Consider the following 25,747-nt stretch of genomic DNA (forward strand, 5'->3'; position numbering starts at 1 on the left):
CTGGGGACTGAGATGTTGGCAGCAGCCACTTATGTGATCTCATATTGCCTAGATGACACCAGAACTGGCAGGCACGCTCTGGAATCCTCCCTTGAGCCTATTAGCACCAGGGGCCTGCCTCGCCTACCAGTGTGCTCACATCAGTTGCCTGTCACTGAGCCTCACAGCCAGATGTGCTGGGGGGCCTGCACCGCCCACCAATGTATCCTCCGTAATAGCACAAAGCAGGTCCTCTCAGCCAGCTGGGCCCAGGGGCCAGCCCCACATACCAGCAAACCCACGGCAGTTAGCCCCGCAACAACAGAAAGGCACACACAGCCCACATAGGATACACCCCTGAAGCATCTGGCTCTGGTGGACAGAAGAGAGCAAGTGCCTGGGCCCCACAGGACACCACCTACATAAGACCACTTCTTCAAGATCAGGAAATGCAACGGGCCTACCTAATACGAAGAAATAAACACAGAGAATGAGGCAAAGTGAGAAGACAGAGAAGTATGTTCCAAATGAAAGAATAAGACCAATCTCAGAAACTAAATGAAATGGAGATAAACAATCTATCTGATAAAGAGTTCAAGGTAATGATCATAAAGATGCTCACGAAACTCAGGAGAAGAATGGATGACCACAGTGAAAACTTCAGCAGAGTAAGAAAATACTTTAAAAAATCAGAGCTGAAGAATACAATAACTGAGATGAAAAACACACTAGAGGGAATCAATGGAAGATTAGATGATACAGAAGAATAGACTAGTGATCTGAAAGACAGAGTAGTGGAAATCACCCAAACTGAACAGAAAAAAGAAACAGAACTCAGAAAAATGAGAATAATTTAAGGGACCTCTGGGACAACATCAAGCATACTAACATTCGCATTACACGAATTCCAGAAGGGAGAGAGAGAGAGAAAGGGGCAGAGAAGTTATCTGAAGAAAGAATAGCTGAAAACTTTCCCAGTGTGAGGAAGGAAAAAGACATCCAGGTCCTGGAAGCACAGACAGTCCCGAACAAGACGAACCCAAAGAGGTCCACACCAAGACACATTATACTTAAAATGTCAAAAGAGAAAGATGATGAGAGAATCTTAAAAGCAGCAGAGAAAAACAACTAGTTATACATAAGAGAGCCCCCATAAGACTATCAGCTGACTTTTCAGCAGAAACTTTGCAGGCCAGAAGGGAGTGGCACAATATATTTAAAGTACTGGAGAAAAAAAGAAACAACCAAGAATACTCTACCCAGCAAGGTTATCATTCAGAATTGAAGGAGAGGTAGAGTTTTATACACAGCAAAAGCTGGAGGAGTTCATCACCACTAAACCAACCTTATGAGAAATGTTAAAGGGACTTCTCTAAGTGGAAAACAAAAAGCCACAACTAGAAATAAGAAAATTCTGAAGGAACAATCTCACCACTGAAGACAAACATATAGTGAAAGTAGTGGATCAATCACTTATAAAGCTAGTAGAAATGATGAAAGGCAAAAGTAGTAAAATCATCTATATCTATGTAGTTAAGGGATACACAAAATAAAAGGATGTAAATTCAAAACATAAAACATGATGGGGGGCTAAAAATGTAGGGCTTTTAGAAAGTGTCTGAAGTTAAAACAAGATCATCAACTTAAAACAGACAGCTATATACATAGGTCATTATATATGAACCTCATGGTACCTAAAACAAAAACACACACACAAAACAAAGGAATCCAAACATAACATTAAAGATATTCATCAAATCACAAGGGAAGAAAGCAAGAGAACAAGAAAGAAACAAAGAAGAACTACAAAAACAACCAGAAAACAATAAACAGAATGGCAATAAGTACATACCTATCAATAATTACTTTAAATGTAAATGGACAAAGTGCTCTAATCAAAAGACAATGGATGGCTGAATGGATCAAAAAATCAAGACCAGGACTTCCCTGGTGGTGCAGTGGTTAAGAATCCGCCTGCTAATGCAGGGGACACAGGTTCAATCCCTGGTCCGGGAAGGTCGCTCCCACATGCCACGGAGCAACTAAGCCCATGCGCCACAACTACTGAGCCTGCGCTCCAGAGCCCGCGAGCCACAACTACTGGCCCATGCACCACAACTACTGAAGCCCACCCGCCTAGAGCCCGTGCTCTGCAACAAGAGAAGCCACTGTAATGAGAAGCCCATGCACCACAATGAAGAGTAGCCCCCACTCAACGCAACTAGAGAAAGCCTGCACACAGCAACAAAGACCAATGCAGTCAAAAAATAATTAATTAAAAAAAGAATACTAGCAACCAAATTGAACAATACATTAGAAAGAGCATAAACCACAATCAAGTGGGGCTTAAACCAAGGATGCAAGGATGGTTCAATATCCACAAATCAATTAATCTGACAAACCACGTTAACAAGACAAAAGATAAAAATCCTGATTATCTCAATACATGTAGAAAAAGCATTTGACAAAACCCAACATCCATTTATGATAAAAACTCTCAACAAAGTGGGTATAGTGGGAACATACCTCAACATAATAAATTCCATATATGACAAATCCAGAGCTCAGACTCAACAGAGAAAGCTGAAAGCTTTGCCTCTAAGATCAGGAATAAGACAAAAATGCCCACTCTGATCACGTTTATTCAAAATGTACTGGAAGTCCTAGCCACAGCAAGTAGACAAGAAAAAGAAATAAAAGCATCCAGGCTGCTGCCAGTGTCCTTGTCCTCCCGCCACCTCCTGCCTCTGCAGGAGACACTCCAACACTAGCAGGGTGTTATAGACTGGAAAAGTCCTGGTTTAAAAATAAAGAGATTAGGAGAGGACAGACAGCAGAAGCAAGAAGAACTACAATCCTGCAGTCTGTGGAACAAAAACCACATTCACAGAAAGACAGACAAGATGAAAAGGTAGAGGGCTATGTACCAGATGAAGGAACAAGATAAAACCCCAGAAAAACAACTAAATGAAGTGGAGATAGGCAACCTTCCAGAAAAAGAATTCAGAATAATGATAGTGAAGATGATCCAAGACCTCAAAAAAGAATGGAGGAAAAGACTCAGAAGATGCAAGAAATGTTTAACAAAGACCTAGAAGACTTAAAGAACAAACAAACAGAGATGAAAAATACAATAACTGAAATGAAAAATACACTAGAAGGAATCAATAGCAGAATAACTGAGGCAGAAGAACAGATAAATGACCTGGAAGACAGAATGGTAGAATTCACTGCTGCAGAACAGAATAAAGAAAAAAGAATAAAAAGAAATGAAGACAGCCTAAGAGACTTCTGAGACAACATTAAATGCAGCAACATTCGCATTACGGGGGTCTCAGAAGGAGAAGGGAGAGAGAAAGGACATGAGAAAATACTTGAAGAGATTATAGTCGAAAACTTCCCTAACATGGGAAAGGAAGTAGCCACCCAAGTCCAGGAACTGCAGAGAGTGCCATATAGGATAAACCCAAGGAGACACACACCAAGACACATAGTAATCAAATTGGCAAAAATTAAAGACAAAGAAAAATTATTGAAAGCAACAAGGGAATAGCAACAAATAACATACAAGGGAACTCCCATAAGGTTAACAGTTAATTTCTCAGCGGAAACTCTACAAGCCAGAAAGGAGTGGCATGACATATATAAAGTGATGAAAGGGAAGAACCTACAACCAGATTACTCTACCCTGCAAGGATCTCATTCAGATTCGATGGAGAAATAAAAAGCTTTACAGACTAGCAAAAGCTAAGAGAATTCAGCACCACCAAACCAGCTCTACAATAAATGCTAAAGGAACTTCTCTAAGTGGGAAACACAAGAGAAGAAAAGGACCTACAAAACCAAACCCCAAAAAATTAAGAAAATGGTCATAGGAACATACGTATCAATAATTACCTTAAATGTGAATGGATTAAATGCTCCAACCAAAAGGCACAGGCTCACTGAATGGATACAAAATCGAGACCCACATATATGCTGTCTACAAGAGACCCACTTCAGACCTAGAGACGCATACAGACTGAAAGTGAGGGGATGGAAAAAGATATTCCATGCAAATGGAAATTGAAAGAAAGCTGGAGTAGCGATACTCATACCAGATAAAATAGACTTTAAATTAAAAATGTTACAAGAGACAAGGAAGGACACTACATAATGATCAAGGGATCAATCCAAGAAGAAGATATAACAATTATAAATATATATGCACCCAACATAGGAGCACCTCAATACATAAGGCAAATGCTAACAGCTATAAAAGAGGAAATCGACAATAACACAATAATAGTGGGGGACTTTAACACCTCATTAACACCGGAGGAAAGATCATCCAGACAGAAAATTACTAAGGAAACACAAGCTTTAAATGACACAATAGACCAGATAGATTTAATTGATATTTATATGACATTCCATCCAAAAACAGCAGATTACACTTCATCTCAAGTATGCATGCAACATTATCCAGGACAGATCACATCTTGGGTCACAAACTAAGCCTTGGTAAATTTAAGAAAACTGAAATCATATTAAGCATCTTCTCTGATCACAATGCTATGAGATTAGAAATCAGTTACAGGGAAAAAACCGTAAAAAACACTAACACATGGAGGCTAAACAATACGTTACTAAATAACCAAAAGATCACTGAAGAAATCAGAGAGGAAATCAAAAAATACCTAGAGACAAATGACAATGGAAAAACTATGACCCAAAACCTATGGGATGCAGCAAAAACAGTTCTAAGAGGGAAGTTTATAGCAATACAATCCTACCTCAAGAAACAAAAAATATTTCAAATAAACAATCTAACCTTACACCTAAAGTAACTAGAGAAAGAAGAACAAACAAAACCCAAACTTAGTAGAAGGAAAGAAATCATAACAATCAAAGCAGAAATAAATAAAATAGAAACAAAGAAAACAATAGCAAATATCAATAAAACTAAAAGCTGGTTCTTTGCAAAGATAAACAAAATTGATAAGCCATTAGCCAGACTCATCACGAGAAAGAGAGGACTCAAATCAAAAAAATTAAAAATGAAAATAAAGTTACAACAGACACCGCAGAAATACAAAGCATCCTAAGAGACTACTACAAGCAACTCTATGCCAATAAAATGGACAGCCTGGAAGAAATGGACAAATTCTTAGAAAGGTATAACCTTCCAAGACTGAACCAGGAAGAAATAGAAAATATGAACAGACCAATCACAAGTAATGAAATTGAAACTGTGATATAAAATCTTCCAACAAACAAAATTCCAGGACCAGATGGCCTCACAGGTGAATTCTATCAAACATTTAGAGAAGAGCTAACACCCATCCTTCTCAAACTCTCCCCAAAATTTGCAGACAAAGGAACACTCCCAAACTCATTCTATGAGGCCACCATCACCCTGATACCAAAACCAGAGAAAGATACTACAAAAAAAGAAAATTACAGACCAATATCACTGATGAACACCGATGCAAAAATCCTCAACAAAATACTAGCAAACAGAATCCAACAACACATTAAAAGGCTCATACACCATGATCAAGTGGGATTTATCCCAGGGATGCAAGGATTCTTCAATATACGCAAATCAATCAATGTGATACGCCATATTAACAAACTGAAGAAGAAAAACCGTATGATCATCTCAATAGATGCAGAAAAAGCTTTTGACAAAATTCAACACCCATTTATGATAAAAACTCTCCAGAAAGTGGGCATAGAGGGAACCTACCTCAACATAATAAAGGCCATATATGACAAACCCACAGCAAACATCATTCTCGATGGTGAAAAACTGAAAGCATTTCCTCTAAGATCAGGAACAAGACAAGAATGTTCACTCTCACCACTGTTGAGTTTTGGAAGTCCTAGCCATGGCAATCAGAGAACAAAAATAAATAAAAGGAATACAAATTGGAAAAGAAGTAACACTGTCACTCTTTGCAGATGACATGCTACTATACCTAGAGAATCATAAAGATGCCACCAGAAAACTACTAGAGCTAATCAATGAATTTGGTAAAGTTGCAGGATACAAAATTAATGCACAGAAATCTCTTGCATTCCTATATACTAATGATGAAAAATCTGAAAGGGAAATTATGGAAACACTCCCATTTACCATTGCACCAAAAGAATAAAATATCTAGGAATAAACCTACCTAGGGAGACAAAGACCTGTATGCAGAAAACTATGAGACAATGATGAAAGAAATTAAAGATGAAACAAACAGATGGAGAGATGTACATGTTCTTGGATTGGAAGAATCAATATTGTGAAAATGACTCTACTACCCAAAGCAATCTACAGATTCAATGCAATCCCTATCAAATTACCAATGGCATTTTTTACGGAACTAGAACAAAAAATCTTAAAATTTGTATGGAGAAACAAAAGACCCCGAATAGCCAAAGCAGTCTTAAGGGAAAAAAACGGAGCTGGAGGAATCAGGCTTCCGGACTTCAGACTATACTACAAAGCTACAGTAATCAAGATAATACGGGGCCTTCCCTGGTGGCACAGTGGTTGAGAGTCTGTCTGCCGATGCAAGGGACACGGGTTCGTGCCCCGGTCCAGGAATATCCCACATGCCGCGGAGCAGCTGGGCTCGTGAGCCATGGCCACTGAGCCTGCGCGTCCGGAGCCTGTGCTCCGCAACAGGAGAGGCCACAACAGTGAAAGGCCCGTGAACCGCAAAAAAAAAAAAAAAAAAAAAGATAATATGGTACTGGCACAAAAACAGAAATATAGACCAATGGAACAGGATAGAAAGCCCAGAGATAAACCCACGCACATATGGTCACCTTATTTTTTTTTTTTTTTTTTTTTTTTGCGGTACGCGGGCCTCTCACTGTTGTGGCCTCTCCCGTTGCGGAGCACAGGCTCCGGATGCGCAGGCTCAGCGGCCATGGCTCACAGGCCCAGCCGCTCCGCGGCATATGGGATCCTCCCGGACCGGGGCACGAACCCGTATCCCCTGCATCGGCAGGCGGACTCCCAACCACTGCGCCACCAGGGAGGCCCTGGTCACCTTATTTTTGATAAAGGAGGCAAGAATATACAATGGAGAAAAGACAGTCTCTTCAATAAGTGGTGCTGGGAAAACTGGACAGCTATATGTAAAAGAATGAAATTAGAACACTCCTTAACACCATATACAAAAATTAACTCAAAATGGATTAGAGAGCTTAATATAAGACTGGACAGTATAAAACTCTTATAGGAAAACATAGGAAGAACACTCTTTGACATAAATCACAGCAAGATCTTTTCTGATCCACCTCCTAGAGTAATGGAAATAAAAACAAAAATAAACAAATGGGACCTAATGAAACTTAAACGTCTTTACACAGCAAAGGAAGCTACAAACACGACGAAAAGACAACCCTCAGAATCGGAGAAAATATTTGCAAATGAAGCAACTGACAAAGGATTAATAACCAAAATATATAAACAGCTCATGCAGCTCAATATTAAAAAGACAAACAACCCAATCAAAAAATGGGCAGAAGGGCTTCCCTGGTGGCGCAGTGGTTGAGAGTCCGCCTGCCGATGCAGGGGACACGGGTTCGTGCCCCGGTCTGGGAAGATCCCACATGCCACGGAGCGGCTGGGCCCGTGAGCCATGGCCGCTGAGCCTGCGCATCCGGAGCCTGCGCTCCGCAACGGGAGAGGTCACAACAGTGAGAGGCCCGCGTACCGCAAAAAAAAAAAAAAAAAAAAAAAAAAAAAAAAAAGGGCAGAAGACCTAAATAGACATTTCTCCAAAGAAGACATACAGATGGCCAAGAAACACATGAAAAGGCGCTCAACATCACTAATTATTAGAGAAATGCAAATCAAAACTACAATGAGGTATCACCTCACACCTGTTAGAATGGGCATCATCAGGAAATCTACAAACAACAAATGCTGAAGAGGGTGTGGAGAAAAGGGAACCCTCTTGCACTGTTGGTGGCAATATAAATTGATACAGTCACTATGGAGAACAGTATGGAGGTTCCTTAAAAAACTAAAAATAGAATTACCATATGACCCAGCAATCCCGCTACTGGGCATATACCCAGAGAAAACCATAATTCAAAAAGACACATGCACCCCAATGTTCACTGCAGCACTATTTAAAATAGCCAGGACATGGAAGCAACCTAAATGCCCATTGACAGAATGGATAAAGAAGATGTGGTACATATATACAATGGAATATTACTTAGCCATAAAGAGGAACGAAACTGGGTCATTTGTAGAGACGTGGATCGATCTAGAGACTGTCATACAGAGTGAAGTAAGTCAGAAAGAGAAAAACAAATATTGTATATTAACGCATATATGTGGAACCTAGAAAAATGGTACAGATGAACTGGTTTGCAGGGCAGAAATTGAGAGAGAGATGCAGAGAACAAACGTATGGACACCAAGTGGGGAACGTGGCCGGAGGGGGGCGGTGGAGTGATGAATTGCGAGATTGGGATTGACATGTATACACTGATGTGTATAAAATTGACAACTAATAAGAACCTGCTGTATAAAAATATAAATAAAATAAAGTTCAAAAAAATAATAATAAATAAAAATAAAGAGATTAGGAGCAGTTGCTCTGCTGACTTGCTGTATAAAAATTAAAAAAAAAAAAGCATCCAGATTGGAAAGGAAGAAGTCACTGTCACTATTTGCAGATAACATGATATTGTATATACAAAACCCTAAAGACATCACCAAAAAACTTTTAGAACTCATTAATGAATTCAGGAAAGTTGAAGGATACAAAATTAATATATAGAAATCTGTTTCATTTCTATTCACTAATAACTAGCAGAAAGGGAAAAAAAAGAGAAAACAATCCCATGTATAATTGCATCAAAAAGAATAAAACAGTTAGGAATAAATTTAACCAAGAAGGTGAAAGACCTATACTCTGAAAACTATAAGACACCGATGAAATAAATTGATAATGACACAAATAAATGGAAAGATATACCATGATCATGGGTTGAAAGAATTAATACTGTTAAAATGTCCATACTATCCGAAGCAATCTACAAATTCAGTGCAATCCCTATCAAAATACCAAGGGCGTTTTTCACAGAACTAGAACAAATAATCCTAAAACTGGTAGGAATCACAAAAGACTCCAGATAGCCAAAGAAGAACAAAGCCAGAGTTACTGTGCTCCCAGAGTTCAAACTATACTACAAAGCTATAGTAATCAGAATAGTATTGTACTAGCACAAAAACAGTCACATTAATCAATGGAACAGAACAGAGCCCAGAAATAAGCCCATGTTTATAGTCAATTAATCTATGACAAAGGAGGCAAAAATATAAAGTGGAGAAAGACAGTCTCTTCAATAAATAGTGTTGGGAAAATTGGACAGCTACATGCAAAAGTATCAAATACCATATACAAAAATAAACTCAGGGCTTCCCTGGTGGCGCAGTGGTTGGGAGACTTAAGTGCAAAACCTGAAACTATAAAACCCCTAGAAGAAAACATAGGCAATAAATGCTTGACATCAGTCTTAGCAATGTCTTTTTGGATCTATCTCCTCAGGCAAAAGAAACAAAAGCAAGAATAAACAAATGGGACTAATCAAACTAAAAAGCTTTTGCACAGAGAAGGAAACCAACAACAAAACACAAAGGCAACCTACTGAGTGGGAAAAGATATTTGCAAATGATATATTGAATAAGGGGTTAATATCCAAAATATCCAAAGAACATACACGACTCAATATCAAAAAAACCAAGCAGGGCCTCCCTGGTGGCGCAGTGGTTGAGAGTCCGCCTGCCGATGCAGGGGATGCGGGTTCGTGCCCCGGTCTGGGAGGATCCCATGTGCCGCGGAGCGGCTGGGCCTGTGAGCCATGGCCGCTGGGCCTGCGCATCCGGAGCCTGTGCTCCGCAGCGGGAGAGGCCACAACAGTGAGAGGCCCGCATACAGCAAAAAGAAAAAAAAAAAAAAAAAAAAAAAAAAAAAAAACCAAGCAATCTGATTAAACAATAGGCAGAGGACTTGAATAGACATTTTTCCGAAGAAGACATACAGACGACCAACAGACACATGAAAAGATGCTCAATATTACTAACTATCAGGGAAATGCAAATCAAAATCACGATGAGATATCACCTCACACCTGAATGGCCATTACCAAAAAGACAACAAATAACAAGTGTTGGCAAGGAGAAAAAAGGAACCCTCATACATTGTTGGTTGGAATGTAAATTGGTGCGGCCACGATGGAAAACAGTATGGAGCTGGCTCAAATAATAAAAATAGAACTACCAGAAGATCCAGCTATTCCACTCCTGGGTTTCTATCTGAAGAAAACAAAAATACTAATTTGAAAAGATATATGCACCCCTGTGTTCATTTCAGCATTATTTACAATAGCAAGTGTCCACCCATAGATAGGTAAAGATGTGGTATGTATTTATGTATACAATGTAATATTGGAATGTATACAATGGAATATTACTCAACCATAAAAAAGAATGAAATCTTGCCATATGCAACAACATGGATGGACCTAGGGGGTATTTTTTGCTAAGTGAAATAAGTCAGGCAAAGAAAGACAAAAACCAAATGATTTCACTTATATGTGGAATCTAAAAACCAAAACAAAGGAACAAACAAAACAAAACAGAAACAGACTCACAGATACAGAGAACAAACTGGTAGCTGCCAGAGGGGAGGGGAGTTGGGGAATGGATGAAATAGATGAAGGGGATTAAAAGGTACAAACTTCCAGTGACACAATAAATAAGTTACGGGGATATAATATAGTGTACAGCATGGGGAATATAGTCAATAATATTATAATAACTTTGTATGGTGACAAATGGTTACTATACTTATTGTGGAGATCATTTTGTAATGCATGTAAATGTTGAATCACTATGTTGTACACCTGAAACCAATATTGTATGTCAACTATACTTCAATAATTTTTTTTTAAAATAAAGAAAAACACAAGAGATAAAAAAATGGTGGGGGGGGGCATGAGAGGCTGGCAGTCAGGTTAGTATTATGTTCAGTAAATATTTTACTCTTTTTAGTGCTAAACCTAAGCAAATCAAAGAATACTATTCTCAAATTTTATAATCATTCTTAGTGTAATATATATCATTTACACATAAATAATAAAAAATAAAAAAAAGGTATCTACTACACATGAATCCAAGTTCTGGTTCAGAAAACATGCAAGAGAGCTAGTAAAATAAGGACACCACAATGAGATTCAGTTTGGAGAGCCACATACATATATACATACATCCTTTAGTATTTTTTTCCCTTTTCTATTATTTAAGTTCAGAAATAGATGAAAGAAACAAAAAGGAAAGAAAGGGAGAGGGAGAGAAGAAGGTGTTGGGGAGAAAGGGAGGAAGGAAGGAAGGGAGGGAGGGAGGGAGGGACTGATGGACTAACAATGGTCCAAAGCAAAGAAATAAAGACAATTTTAAACTCACAGAAACACAGAACTTAAACATAAATAAAATACATGACGAAGTCACCTATAATAACAAGATCAAATTAAACAAGGAACTAAATTATAATTCTCAAAAAGTAGAATAAAGTTGAGATACAGTTTAGAAATTTTTTAAATAGGGAAAAAAATTCCAAATATCAATTAATATCTACAGACCCAGAAAAGTTAGGAATATTAGAATAGTATACCTCAGAAGAAATATTTTTAAAAAATAGGTTATAGGGCTTCCCTGGTGGCGCAGTGGTTGAGAGTCCGCCTGCCAATGCAGGGGACGCAGGTTCGTGCCCCAGTCCGGGAAGATCCCACATGCCGCAGCGCGGCTGGGCCTGTGGGCCACGGCCGCTGAGCCTGTGCGTCCGGAGCCTGTGCTCCGCAATAGGAGAGGCCACAACAGTGAGTGCGAGGTCCGCGTACCACAAAAAAAAAAAAAAAATAGGTTATAAGCTTCTTAAGGTCAAAAACCATATTACATTCATCTCTCTATACATACATTCTTTGAAGTGAATGATTCATTTATATTATAGCTAAATGTTAATTCTCCCTAAAAGAATATCCAAAAGCAGTGCTGCAGGAATCCAAAGTAGAGAGACCAGAAATGGTTTTTCTATAGTTACAATATGACAGCAGAAGACAAAAATTGGGGCTTCAAAAGTTTCTAAGGAAAGGTAAGTTTAGAGTCTTAAAGGAACTAATGTTGTCTAATATTAATAAATGCTTAAGAATGTCAATAAAGGGCATCATACATCTGTTCTTTTTTAATAAGAGAGAACAGATTTTTGTTAAAGTAACAGCAACAGCTTTCTGCAAAATATCACATTTTAAAAATATATTCACTAAGGTTATTCAAGAAGCACTTTTGAAAAGTTACTACCAGTCATACAAGTAAAAAGTATAGAAACCTGGCCTGCAGGACAAAAAAAAATTTATAATTACTAGTAAGAAGTATAAATTATAGAAAAATTTAAACTGATTATGAAAGTAGGTGTCACATTGCAAGTATCTATGACTAATTTTCTTTTTTTCGGCAGCACAGTGCGGCTTGTGGGATCTTAGTTCTCACACCAGGGGTTGAACTCGCACCCCCTGCAGTTGGAAGGGCAGAGTCCTAATCACTGGACCTCCAGGGAATTCTCTACGACTAATTTATTTTAATCATATTTAAACTTTTACATAATTTTTGATAGATTTTACATTTATCAAAAGAGCAGGCTAATATTTCTATAAACCAGAATCCTACTTATAAAAGACAGAAAACAGTGGGATTCTTCCCACATACCTCCGCCAATTAGAATACCTAAAACTATATGGCTTATTTAGTACCCATGGTCTTTGTGGATATTTATAAAGGAACTGACTTCTTGAAGTTCTAAATGTCACCCTAACTTTATAAACCAGGCTCCAATTCTGATGATTTATAAGAGTAGAAGTTGAATTTTTGTAATAGTATATTCCATATAGCAACAAAAGCCTTACAAACTACAGGCATACCTCGTTTTATTATGCTTCATTTTACTGTACTTTGGGAATACTGAGTTTTTTCACAAAATGAATTTTACAAATTGAAGGTTTATGGCAACCCTGCATTGTCAGATGATGGTTAGCATTTTTTAGCAATAAAGTATTTTTTAATTAAGGTATGTACATTTTTTTAGACATAATGCTATTACACACTTAACAGACTACAGTATAGTGTAAACATAACTTTAATACACACTGGGAAAGCAAAAAGTGTGTGACTCACTTTATTGAGATATTCACTTTATTGGGGTGGTCTGGAACAAAACCTGTAATATCTGAGGTATGCCTGTTATTTTATTATACTCTAGAGAAGAGAACAAAAAAGGAAGCCAATACAAACTCAAAAATATCTTTTCACATGCCAGTCTTGGGAATACTTTATGTGACCACTTAAAATAATAACATAATAGTAATGGTTTCACTAGTAATCTGGCAATATAACCTCAAAAAGAAAGAGTTAATGTTATTATATAGCAGTAATTCAATTTTTTTTCTCATTTCTAAATTATATATTTTTTTCTTTCTAACAGTGTTACTTTAGAAGGAACTCAAGTTTGACAAAAATCTTCATTAAATTCCTCAAAAAATAAATCATAAAAATGTAAGAATTTTCATAATAGCAGATATTCCAGGAGACTCTTATTTGAAGGGGGGAAAAAAAACCTTACAAAATATTGGTGAAATCACTTAAATTTCAAAAGATTAAAACTGATTATATATTTAATCTCAACAGATAATAACATCTTTACTCATCAACATATTTCTATAAAATCAAAATGAAATAAACTTATTGCCATCTATTTTAAGTCATATCCCAAATTACCAAATATAAATTAACATAAAATCATCCTACATAAGTTTTTCACACTTCTATCACACTTTTGAACTCACTTGGGTAAATATGGATCTTTCCAACAGCAGCAGGAGTTTCTACAAAGTTATTTACCTTGTCCAGGTCTTGCAGTTATAGTTGCTCCAGCAGATGGCGGCTCCAACTCCTGTCAAATACAATAATGTTATTACAGTGACCTACTACAATGTGCAATTTATAATAAAATAGTAGTGATATTACAGCCTTACCTTTGCTTTCTTTGAGTCTGGATCAAACCTTTCAAGAATTAATTTAGCCGTTTTATAAGTTTCTTTTTCCATGACTTCTTCAAGCTGCAAACAAAAATTTCCACAAGTTGTCACATTTTAAAACACACATACACTACTTACTTTTTTAAGTCCTATTCAAAAAGTATTCAAGTACAAGGCTTAAAATAAACAGCACATAATATATCCAGATAGCATGAAAGACTTCCACATTCAAATAATTAAAATCCAGATTTTAAAATGGCTTCTAACCTCTAATATGTTACTTGTATTTAACAGCTTTACTGCAAGGAAATACCAAATATTGCTAATTGTTTACATATAATGAGGAGAATAATTACATGCACCAACTTCAATAATGGAATGTGCAAAAATCTATCAGCCATCATTATTGGAAGTTATTAGACATGACAAGCAAATGACAGGCAATTCCTCAGATTTATTTCCTCCTAGCACTTAATGCTATTAATTTAAAGAAGGTTGTTAGCCAAGAGCTTTACAAAATAAAATCTCTGTGCCAATTAACTGCTGTCAGCATCGATTTTAGATTATTTATTAGCAGAAGCAATTAGCTTGCTGCAAAATGCAGTGAAAACTCACTTAACTGGGAGAACAGCCATGCTCTCTCATGGAATTTGCTCAAATGACTTTAAAAGCTGAAGTTCCCCCTTTTTTACTTAGATTCAAACAACTTTAGAGGGAAAAAACTGAACATAATAAGAATTTAAGTAAAGATTTTACTGAGTTCTATGCTCACACTAGGGACTGTAATTAAAGCACTTCATTATTATAGAATTTTATTTACAATGCACTCAAGTCACTTTATGGCTTAATATGTGGGTTTAATTTAAAAAGTAATCACTAGTAAAGTATCATTTCAGCAGTTACAGCCCAATATCAGAAAAAGTTTAACTTTAGTACAAGACAGTCATAGTTATGACAAATAGCTAATATATACAGTAAAAATGCTTTTGCAAAACTTGGAAGAGGACCTTTTCCTTCTCAGTGACCACTGAGAGCCACTTAGATTCATTAAATGTCATGTTTATTCCAAAGGACATTTATTTTAAAATGCAAAGCAGAGAACATTTACCAAATTAAAATACAATTTAAAATATGCTGCCACAATAGTTAATAGATTCCTCATTAAAAACTCAATATAACAATTAAGAAGTGCTTAGATGAATGATTTACTAACCTTGGTTTAGTGAAACTAAAATATTTTTCTAATTATTTCAAAATTATGATAAATGCTCCAACAAGCAAGTTTAAATTTCTGATGTAAAGAAAATGTTTGTAACATTACTACTTTAGGGTTGGGGAAAAACTTGGGATGGGGACAGAGAGAGGGCATGATAGAATCTATCCTCAAATCAACATAATCTACATGAAATAGCAAAGAACTGAATCCCTGATCTCTACAAATTAATTTTTGATGGTCCAGACCAGTGCTGTAACAATAGAACTACATGTAATGATGGAAGTGGTTTATATCTGCACAAGAGAGTAGCTACAATGCCATATGTGATAAATGATCACTTAAAATATTGCTTGTGCAACTGAGGAACCCAACTGTAGCTACTTTTATTCCACTTTAAATAATGTAAACTTTAAAAGCTACATGGGTCTAGTGGCTACTTATTTGGACAGCACAATTCTAAAGTAAGACTATTGGTAGGTTTAAAAAGAAGATTAGATACAACTGTGATCTTTAAAACAATACACAAAACTCAAAACTAAAATGCCATTTTATTAAACGATTGCCATTCCTAGTACATCATTCAGCAAGTATTCATGTTTATGCCTATGTACATGTAAAGTATCTTAAATAAAAACATTTTAAAAAGCAAAAGATACAAATCCATTCTCTTTTTCTTTTGCATTTACTTTGAAAAATTCTTTTTTCACGTAATAGCTTAATTAATACATATATTCCTACTACATTTTAAGTGAATAATTTGTTTTATAAATAGGGAGACATCTGATCAGTGGGAAGAATACAAACTTGAAACCATGTCATCAGAAAAGATCTGGGTTCAAACATCTCCATTGTTAATTAGCTGTAGAGAGACTGAGCAAGTCTGTTAGCCTCAGTTTCTCCTTTTGTAGAGCAGAAACATTAACACTTTCTCGTAGCACTGTTATGCAATTTAAATAATGTAGGAGAGTCTATAACAGTACCTAACACAAAAACGCATAATCTTCAATGATACCTCAGTTATTCAGAGTGGATCTGAAACAAGCAGTGTTCTCAAATACCCACCGTATTAATATCAGGATTCAGGAATGAGAAATTGAATTCTCAGAATTCCCTAAATTACAAATTACTCTGTATTCTTCCTAATATTTTACATATTTCAAATAATAATGAATGATGTAACAAAGAGTGAATTGTTTTTCTGTGATATGAGTATACTAAAAGTTTAAAAGTTTTTTATTTAAAAAAGAGAATAATAGGGACTTCCCTAGTGGTGCAGTGGTTAAGAACCCACCTGCCAATGCAGGGGACACAGGTTCGAGCCCTGGTCCGGGAAGATCCCACATGCCGCAAAGCAACTAAGCCCACGCACCATAACTACTGAGCCTGTGCTCTAGAGCCCGCAAGCCACAACTACTGAGCCTGCACGCTGCAACTACTGAAGCCTGTGTGCCTAGAGCCCGTGCTCTGCAACAAGAGAAGCCCGCGCACCACAAGAGTAGCCCCTGCTTGCTGCAACCAGAGAAAGCCAGTGTGCAGCAATGAACACCCAACGTAGCCAAAAATTTAAAAATAAAATAAATTAATTAAAATTAAAGAAATAAAAATAAAAAAGAGAATAATAAACACATGGTTGCTTATTTATTATGAATCAACATTATTTTGGCAAGATTATATATTTTGAGAACATATAAAAATTATTTCTACCTGATATAGAATTTCATCATAGAGAATACTAAAAGGGAACACTAACACAAAATAAATGTCAATTTTTTTAATTTTGAAAGATAATTATACAATATTTAAATTATAACTCTTGAAATAAAATTTTAAAACACACAAAGCATTAATTGCCCTATCCAATATTCTTGATCCTTGTTTCATAACAAATATTCCAGATGTAGAAAAATGTCTTCTGTTTTGTACTGACTTTGGTCAAATTATTAAAAGAATCTTCAATTCACAGCTTTAGGGTACATGTTGCATTATTTAAACTCTTATTTTTTTTTTTTTTTTTTTTTTTTGCAGTACGTGGGCCTCTCACTGTTGTGGCCTCTCCCGTTGCGGAGCACAGGCTCCGGACGCGCAGGCTCAGCGGCCATGGCTCACGGGCCCAGCCGCTCCGCGGCATGTGGGATCTTCCCGGACCGGGACACGAACCTGTGTCCCCTGCATCGGCAGGCGGACTCTCAACCACTGCGCCACCAGGGAAGCCCTAAACTCTTATTTTTTAAATGATGAAAATACTGTCTGCTTATCCTGATTTTGTTTTGCTGTTGAAATCAATATTGTTTTTACTAATTCAGATTTTAAATCATTTTCTGATTTCATATAGGAGTATTCTACAATAACAGTAACACCTCTCTCAGCATTTCTTCTGTTAAAGTATTTACAAAGACCTGTATGTAGCCTACAGTGAATATTCAAACACTGGAAAACACCAGCAGATATTACTGGGTAATATAAAAATGTAACATATGAAACTTCTAGTGAGGTTAACAGCCCCACATAGAATCACATGCTAAAATTGCCAATTTAAGGACTTATTTTGCTTCCAAAATTTATTTCATGGAATATCACTCACAGGATTTTATATAGAGTATTCTATATATATAAACTTATTAACATTTATTTGTAAGAATAAGTCACCATTAATAAGAGACAGGGCCCATAAACCAGACTTATGGCCACAAAAGCAAGACTGACTAATTAGATTGTGCCACTTCTCCTCTATGTGCTCCTGTCCTGTTGCCTGAAATGTCCACATTAACCTACAGCTCAGCATGTCAGCATTTCTTGCTCTTGCTTTCAACTGACACTAGTGGATTATTTTGAACCAGTAACATTTGTAGTGATTGTTAAGTTTTAATTCTCAGAGAATTATAATACTTCTTTCCCAGGTTCCCAATTTCTCAACTGATTTTCCTCAGGACTTGGAAAAATATAAATTGCCTGAGAAATGCCAGAAAGGAATTACCACATAGAAACACCTGTACTATTCTGAAAAATGCACAGCATTTTCATGAAGCCACTTAAAGAGGTCATTTTGACTCGAGTTTTGATGGATTTTGATTTTGAACTGTTTTGACGGGATGCTCATGGATACAAAGCGATTATCTATTGAATAGTGATATTTTTTAAACTAAAAGTTAAAAAAAAAAATGTGAGTGGCAAAATGTACACAACCAGACTTGGGAGGTTTTTTAGGTAACTAAAGATTAATTCCTAGCTTTATTTTAGTAAGTAAATACTTACATTAAGTTCTTAGATTTAAAACATTGTTTTTTTTTGTTTTTTTTGTTTTTTTTTGTTTTTTTTTTTTGCGGTATGCGGGCCTCTCACTGTCGTGGCCTCTCCCGTCGCGGAGCACAGGCTCCGGACGCGCAGGCCCAGCGGCCATGGCTCACGGGCCCAGCCGCTCCGCGGCACATGGGATCCTCCCAGACCGGGGCACGAACCCGTATCCCCTGCATCGGCAGGCGGACTCTCAACCACTGCGCCACCAGGGAGGCCCTAAAACATTGTTTTAAAATATTTAAAACATTGTTGTCACTCATTTTCCTTTCTAAGTAATTTAACTTTTTTTTTTTTTTTTTTTTTTTTTGCTGTACGCGGGCCTCTCACTGCTGTGGCCTCCCCCGTTGCAGAGCACAGGCTCCGGACACACAGGCTCCGCGGCCATGGCTCGCGGGCCCAGCCGCTCCGCGGCATGTGGGATCTTCCGGGATAGGGGCACGAACCCGTGTCCCCTGCATCGGCAGGCGGACTCTCAACCACTGCGCCACCAGGGAAGCCCCAGTAATTTAACTTTTTAATCAATTGATAATTCATGTTTATTGTTACAAATTACACTTTGACAAATTACAAATTACATTACAAATCTATCCAGATTAAAGAGAGGCATCCCTGAGGAAACCACCTTTAATAACACCTCAAGTAGTAAATACAATTTACATTCATTTTTTTAGTGAAAGAGAAGGGTTAGGAGTTGGGTACTTTTAAACTGATGGCTATTTTTCCTGCCGGCATTTTTAAAGCTATAAATGTAGAGTTAAACATCAAGGAACAAGATCAGTTTTGATTACATTTTGCTTTTGCTCAAAAGTAATGTCCCTTCTTTTTCCTCTCATTACCAGTACAATCATTAGCTAGCATTGTACTGCTTACAAATTCACCCTTAACACCTACTGTTCTAAACAAAGTATAACGCTACTACTCAAACAAAGCAGCTCTGTTAAGGGCTTGAGCAATAAACGCAAGGGACTAGTTCCCAACAGCAACAGTACTGAAACCAGAAACAATCAAGTCAATGCAAATTGTGTTCCCTAATTAACAAAATGAGTTAAAGCAGCCAACTTATTTTTCTTTAATCATACACTGCAAGAGAAATGCCATACTGAAGTATTCTGTAATATTGATGTCTCATGAACCATTTAGATATACAAAACTATTGAACCTTGAACTGAGCTTCCCAACTGTCAGACCTAGATGGAGCAGCGTTTACGCTGTGATTCCATCAAGGGCTATTAAAGAAGTAAATAGTTTGGTTTGCCCTGTCAAAGAATTTTCTAAGTCTGCTCTGTTACTCTACTGAGAGTTCTTCACCAATCATATGTTCTCTAAGATTCTGTTTTCTGTTCATGTGATGCCACTGACATTGAATCAGCTTCTCATCACTTAGAATTTTTTCATTTTCTTCTTTTTTTTTCTCTCTTTTTTCTTTTGTCTTCCTCCTTGTCTTTTCTACTTTAATCAATATTTCTCCATTTTGGTACAAGGCTTGGCTCTGATCAACACTACGCTCTTCTTTTTTAATCACACCAGCAAACCAAACCAATCATATCACAACTTCTATATTATTGAGAACCATCAGTATTTCCTCACTTTGAATTTCTGGCTGTTCCATAATGTGTAGAATGCCAGAAATATAGTAAGATACAATGGAAATATTTCTACGTTTCAATTTAGGACCATCAAAAATATCAATGCAATTTTGATAAATACCTCACTGAACACTGAAGAGGCATCAAATAAAAAAGATAAGGAATCCTTTCAGAATTAAGGTTTCTTTATTTTTCAGTTACTTAAATCCCTCAGGACCAGTGTCTTTTCTTACCAATTCACAGAACAATTTTTAACATTAATCTTAACCTTCAGAATTTTTATTAGTTTCATCCATAATTGTTACTCATTATGTTAGACTAAAATACATTAAATTGATTTTGCATCTGATTAAATTTCATTAAGTTTCCATATAACATGATACTCCTATCAATTATCATTTTTATACTTCAAAAATAATTATATGAAAGAAGTATATGTAAATTCAAGCCAAACACCAAGTTCAACCCACTTATTAAAAACTATTACATATCAACCTCTAAACATCTAGAGTCCTTCCTCTCTCTTGATCCTCCTCTTTCCAACCCATCTGAAGGATGCATTTAACTGGCCCCACAACAGACACCCATGTGATCAGAACTGCTGATAGAAAATGAAAGAAACCAAAGAAAAAATACTTTGTCTTTCTCTCTCCCCAGTTTTCTTCGGCTTTTTTTTTTTTTTTTGCATGTTAAATTTGTTTTTTACAACCAATCTTCTTGATTCCCTCTCTCCTCGCCTTATTATGTCAAGAAAATCTGAGAACTGACATATGATGTTTGGTCTTTTTTTGGCCCTAATAATAAATCTGGATACCCACCTTTCTACCACTCTGCCTCATTTAATCCTCCAAAATGATTCATTTACTTACTTCTCAGCTTCCAATTGACATAGACACTCAGACTCTCAAAAGTTCACCTAACTACTTTTTCCTGTCGATCATTATTAACTAGCAAAAATATTCATAACTTAGCTTCACCATTAAACTGTTATCTAAAAACATACTTGTTCCTTGGAGTCATTACTTACAACATATAAACATTAATTATTCAGTTCTTAATTTATTATTTTTATATAAATTAACTTAAATAAAGTTAACTTACTATTTTCTTCTTCTGGGATTTTAAATCATCCAATGCTTCATCTAGAAAACAAGATTTAAACCAAAACTAAATCAGATATTAAGATATTTAAGATACAAGAAAAAAAATCATGTCAAATGATATACATTAAGAAACTGCAAGAAAACAGTCTCATTTTAGAATTTCTCACAGATGTGTACAGACAGAAGTCATCTCAATTTTTACCCATATATATTTTATATGTTTGCTTATATTATATATTACAAGCTCAGGAGGGGAAAAAATGGACTTTACATAGAATAAAACACGTTTCCAAATTTTAAAAGATACATATTTTTAAAATGTTTTCAGAAATATTACTATTATTTCTCCTTCCTTTCAACATCCCACCCATGTTAATTTACAAAATTAAAACCAATTCTCTTTTTATACATTGGTAATAAAAATGTTCTCTTTATTTATGAAGAAAGAAGTACATATTTTATTAAGTTATTTGATCTTCAAGATATTGAGCACTAATAGAGAAAACCTTTGAAAATCTATAGTATTATATACCTGAGGAGGGACTTGGAAAGGAAGAGGATACTAATTACTTTTCAAAATTAAACTTTTCCAAGATTTGCCTGTTTAGTTAGGTTGCACTGGTGGAACATAAAGAATCATTTCAAAGAATATAATTTATGAATGTCAATATCTGCTTTACAAATTTATTTTAGATTTCTAGTTTTTCTCTAGAAATACTGAACTAGTATAAATAGGAATACTATTCCAGCTGGAAAGAAGACTTATAACTTGATTTAAACATTTTACCAAATAGAATTTAAATAATTGTTCTTAATGTTTAATTAAATTTACAAATAAAATTATTATCTTTTATTTGAAGTTCTGGAGTAGCAAATATCTGAATACCCAATTCAAATAATACTATTTACGTAAAAATCCAAAGAAATACAAACTTATGAAAAGATGATTTTACTATATATTTTTTTCAAAGTGTTCTAGCAGACTTATTACTGAAAGGGGAAAAAAACTGCTGACATCTTTAAAGAGAATAGTCATCTTTAGTTAGATAAGACCAAGCCAAATATCTAACCTTTAATGCAGAGACCAGCAATCTTTTTCTATAAAGGGCCAGACAGTAAATATTTTAGGCTTTATGGGCCAAAAGTCAAAATTAGGTGAGCACTTTTAAAGGAGTAAACAAATTTCCACAAAACTTTCATTGACATAATTCAAATATAATAATAATTGAGTTCAATTTTTTGTAACATAGGTCTACCAATGAAAAGAATGGAATCTGGAGGGGTAGGTGGGGGATAACATTTCACTTAATTGAGATTCAAAATTAGTGTCCCCCATCCTCAAAATTGATCACATATGTCAATCTGTTAGTTTATCTGTAATGAAATTTCACACATTTTCTTTTTGAAAAATTTTTTTCACACAGATACATGCTGCTAAATATTGAAATCAATCCACAATCACATGATTTTAATTGAGCATATTCATTGTGTGAAAGGCATTTATAAAATTCTTTAGATTCTTCTCTTGATATTTGCCTTTTATCATGTCATTGCAAATTAATCACTTCCAGTTAAATGGATTTTTTTTTTTTTTTTTTTTTTTTTGCAGTATGTGGGCCTCTCACCGCTGCGGCCTCTCCTGCTGCGGAGCACAGGCTCTGGACGCACAGGCCCAGCGGCCATGGCCCACGGGCCCAGCCGCTCCGCGGCATGCGGGATCCTCCCAGACTGGGGCACGAACCCGCCTCCCCTGCATCGGCAGGTGGACCCCCAACCACTGCGCCACCAGGGAAGCCCAGTTAAATGGATTTTGAAATACGGAAATTTCCTTTGTACTTGCATGAGGTCTGAAAAACACTGCTGGAATCGCAGTTTGAGCTCAGATAATGTATCTGCTGCAAATCGAGGTGGGAATGGAGATCTTGTTTCTTAACTTCTCATAGCACTTTTTAAAAAATTACCTTTCGTCATTAAATTGTTATTTGCTTTTCTAAATCACTTTATAGCAGTATAGGTTTCACATATAAGGACTGTTTTGTCTTGTACTCTTAGGTTGAATTCATTAAGAACCATTATCAAGTCTGCAGCAAAATCTAATTTCCAAAGCCAGTTCATTCATAATGGTTGAAGGTGGTTCTTCTCATTCAGAAACATTTTAGTCTTGGCTCTGAGCTCAAAACATCACAATAAAACTTTACTACTACTACTAATCCATCCAACTGCTTGTATTTCTGATAAAAGTTCACATAACTGATGATGATTAAGTCCATGAGAGCAAATGAAGTTCCCCATTGACAATACTCGTTCAGTAACACATGATAGGTTCAAATATGCTCTGCAAGTACCTGCTGTTGAGTAACACAGTGAATAACCACAGAATTTAAACACCTTACAGTTTCATGAGCTTTGTAAATTAATCCACTAAGCCTCTTTCTGCTTCACATATATTTTTACCACCAATAGTTGTAAATACATCTCAGTAGATTCCACTTCAGCTTGTACTAAATTAGTGTTTTTTCAACTTCTTTAAAAATATTCTCTCCCAGAGTGTTCTACACAGACTGTTCACAGAGGCTAATTCTTTAGTCACTTCAAGTTCAGTATTGACTCCTGAAATAAATTACAATTGAGCTGTATCAGTAACATCTGTCAACTCATCAAGAGTCAATGACAGGCAGGGGTAAAACGGGAATAAAGACACAGACCTACTTGAGAATGGACTTGAGGATATGGGGAGGGGGAAGGGTAAGCTGTGAGAAAGCGAAAGAGAGGCATGGACATATATACACTACCAAACGTAAGGTAGATAGATAGTGGGAAGCAGCCACAGAGCACAGGGAGATCAGCTCGGTGCTTTGTGACCGCCTGGAGGGGTGGGATGGGGAGGGTGGGAGGGAGGGAGATGCATGAGGGAAGGGATGTGGGAACAGATGTATATGTATGACTGATTCACTTTGTTATAAAGCAGAAACTAAAAAAAATAAAGAAAGAAAGAAAAAATAAATAAATAAAAGAGACCTTGTATTTAAAGATAAAAAAAAAAAAAAAAAGAGTCAATGACAGGGAATTCCCTGGCACTCCAGTGGTTAGCACTCGGCACTTTCACTGTGGTGGCCCGTGTTCAATCCCTGGTCAGGGAACTAAGATCCTGCAAGCCTCGCAGCATGGCCAAAAAACAGAAAAAAAGAGCCAACGACAATCACTTGAAATAATTTTTTTTAATGAACTTGTTTTTAAGTTAACTATGTTGCTTCCAGTGTTCTTAATTCTTCAAGCAATTGTTCTTGCTAAAAAGGCTACTAGCCAAGCAAGTATTTTCTCTAAACACATTTTTTCAGCTGCTGCAGTTACACAATTTAATTAACTCAGCATTGGTAAATAGCTTTCTTTGCTTCACTAATAAGCCACTCAGAAACTTACTTTGAAGTTCCATTTTCACTTTTTATTTTTATGAAGAAATTCTGCTATGATGAGATATTCCATTTTAAATGTTCTAATTTTTCTAACATTGCTTTTCTGTGCATTGGGAGTATCATGATGAGTACTTAGCATGATAGTCAATGTATATGTGTATTCTTTTAGTACAATGGCATTCCATAATAAGCATAATGCTTTGTGTTTTGATAATAAAATAGTCCACAATCCATTGTGCCTTAAAAGTGCAACATTCAAAGTCCAATTTTCTCTTGTTTTTACATAATGAGTGTATAATAAATAAAATTAGTGTACATAATGAGTGTATAATAAATAAAATAGTTGCAATACAGCAATATAAATGGCACGTGAAATGCTGTCAAGTTATAACGGTGTCACTGTGATTTGTTGTGCATCCTACAATAGGCTGAAATGTTGACAGCACCATACAGTCTGTCACAACTACTCAATTCTGCCATCATTGAATGAAAGCAGCTACAGATAACATATAAATGAATGGACATGGCTGTGTTCCAATAAAACAGAAATTTGAACTTCATTCAAATTTAACATGTCACAAAATATTACTCTTTGAATTTTTTCAATAATTTAAAAATGTAAAAACCATTGTTAGCTCATGAGATGTACAAGGTGGTGGGCAGGACTTGGCTCACCAAGTCCAAGTCCTTGGCTGTAGTTTGCCAATCCTTACTTGAAACTATACTAGGTCCAACTTGTAAAACAAAGGAAATACAACTAACAGAGAACAAAAAGCAAGACATGATCAGTAGCTTCAGACTTAAAAAAAATATATATATATATATACACACACATATATATACATATGGTACCTAACTTTATGCTAAAAAGAAGTGTAAGACTGCAAGACAATCTCTTATGAAGTCTATTTTATCTACATGCAATACCTACGCAAATGAATTCGTACAATTTTTTTAAATGAAAGGATCCATAAAATAAAATTTTAAAGCAAAAAAACTCCTTTATATAATAAGCATGTCCTAATGTGCCTACTTGCAAGTCAAAATATTCACACATTTTCCTTAGAG

The 25,747-nt window shown here is 36.1% G+C and overlaps 1 protein-coding gene across 2 annotated transcripts in view; it reads right to left on the bottom strand.

The window, feature by feature from the left end:
* The window catches only part of LNPK (lunapark, ER junction formation factor), an 86,263-nt gene that overhangs the window by 34,359 nt on the left and 26,157 nt on the right, over positions 1-25,747 (bottom strand). For both annotated transcript variants that reach the window (XM_082630557.1, XM_082630558.1), the window contains exons 6-8: positions 21,265-21,305; positions 14,065-14,148; positions 13,931-13,982 (exon numbers count right to left, since the gene is read on the bottom strand). In XM_082630557.1, coding sequence (XP_082486683.1) covers positions 13,931-13,982; positions 14,065-14,148; positions 21,265-21,305 — 177 coding nt within the window. The remainder of the gene's footprint in view (positions 1-13,930; positions 13,983-14,064; positions 14,149-21,264; positions 21,306-25,747) is intronic.

This window comes from Mesoplodon mirus (genome assembly GCF_964341445.2).
Source record: "Mesoplodon mirus genome assembly, chromosome: 8".
NCBI classification, from domain to species: domain Eukaryota; kingdom Metazoa; phylum Chordata; class Mammalia; order Artiodactyla; family Ziphiidae; genus Mesoplodon; species Mesoplodon mirus.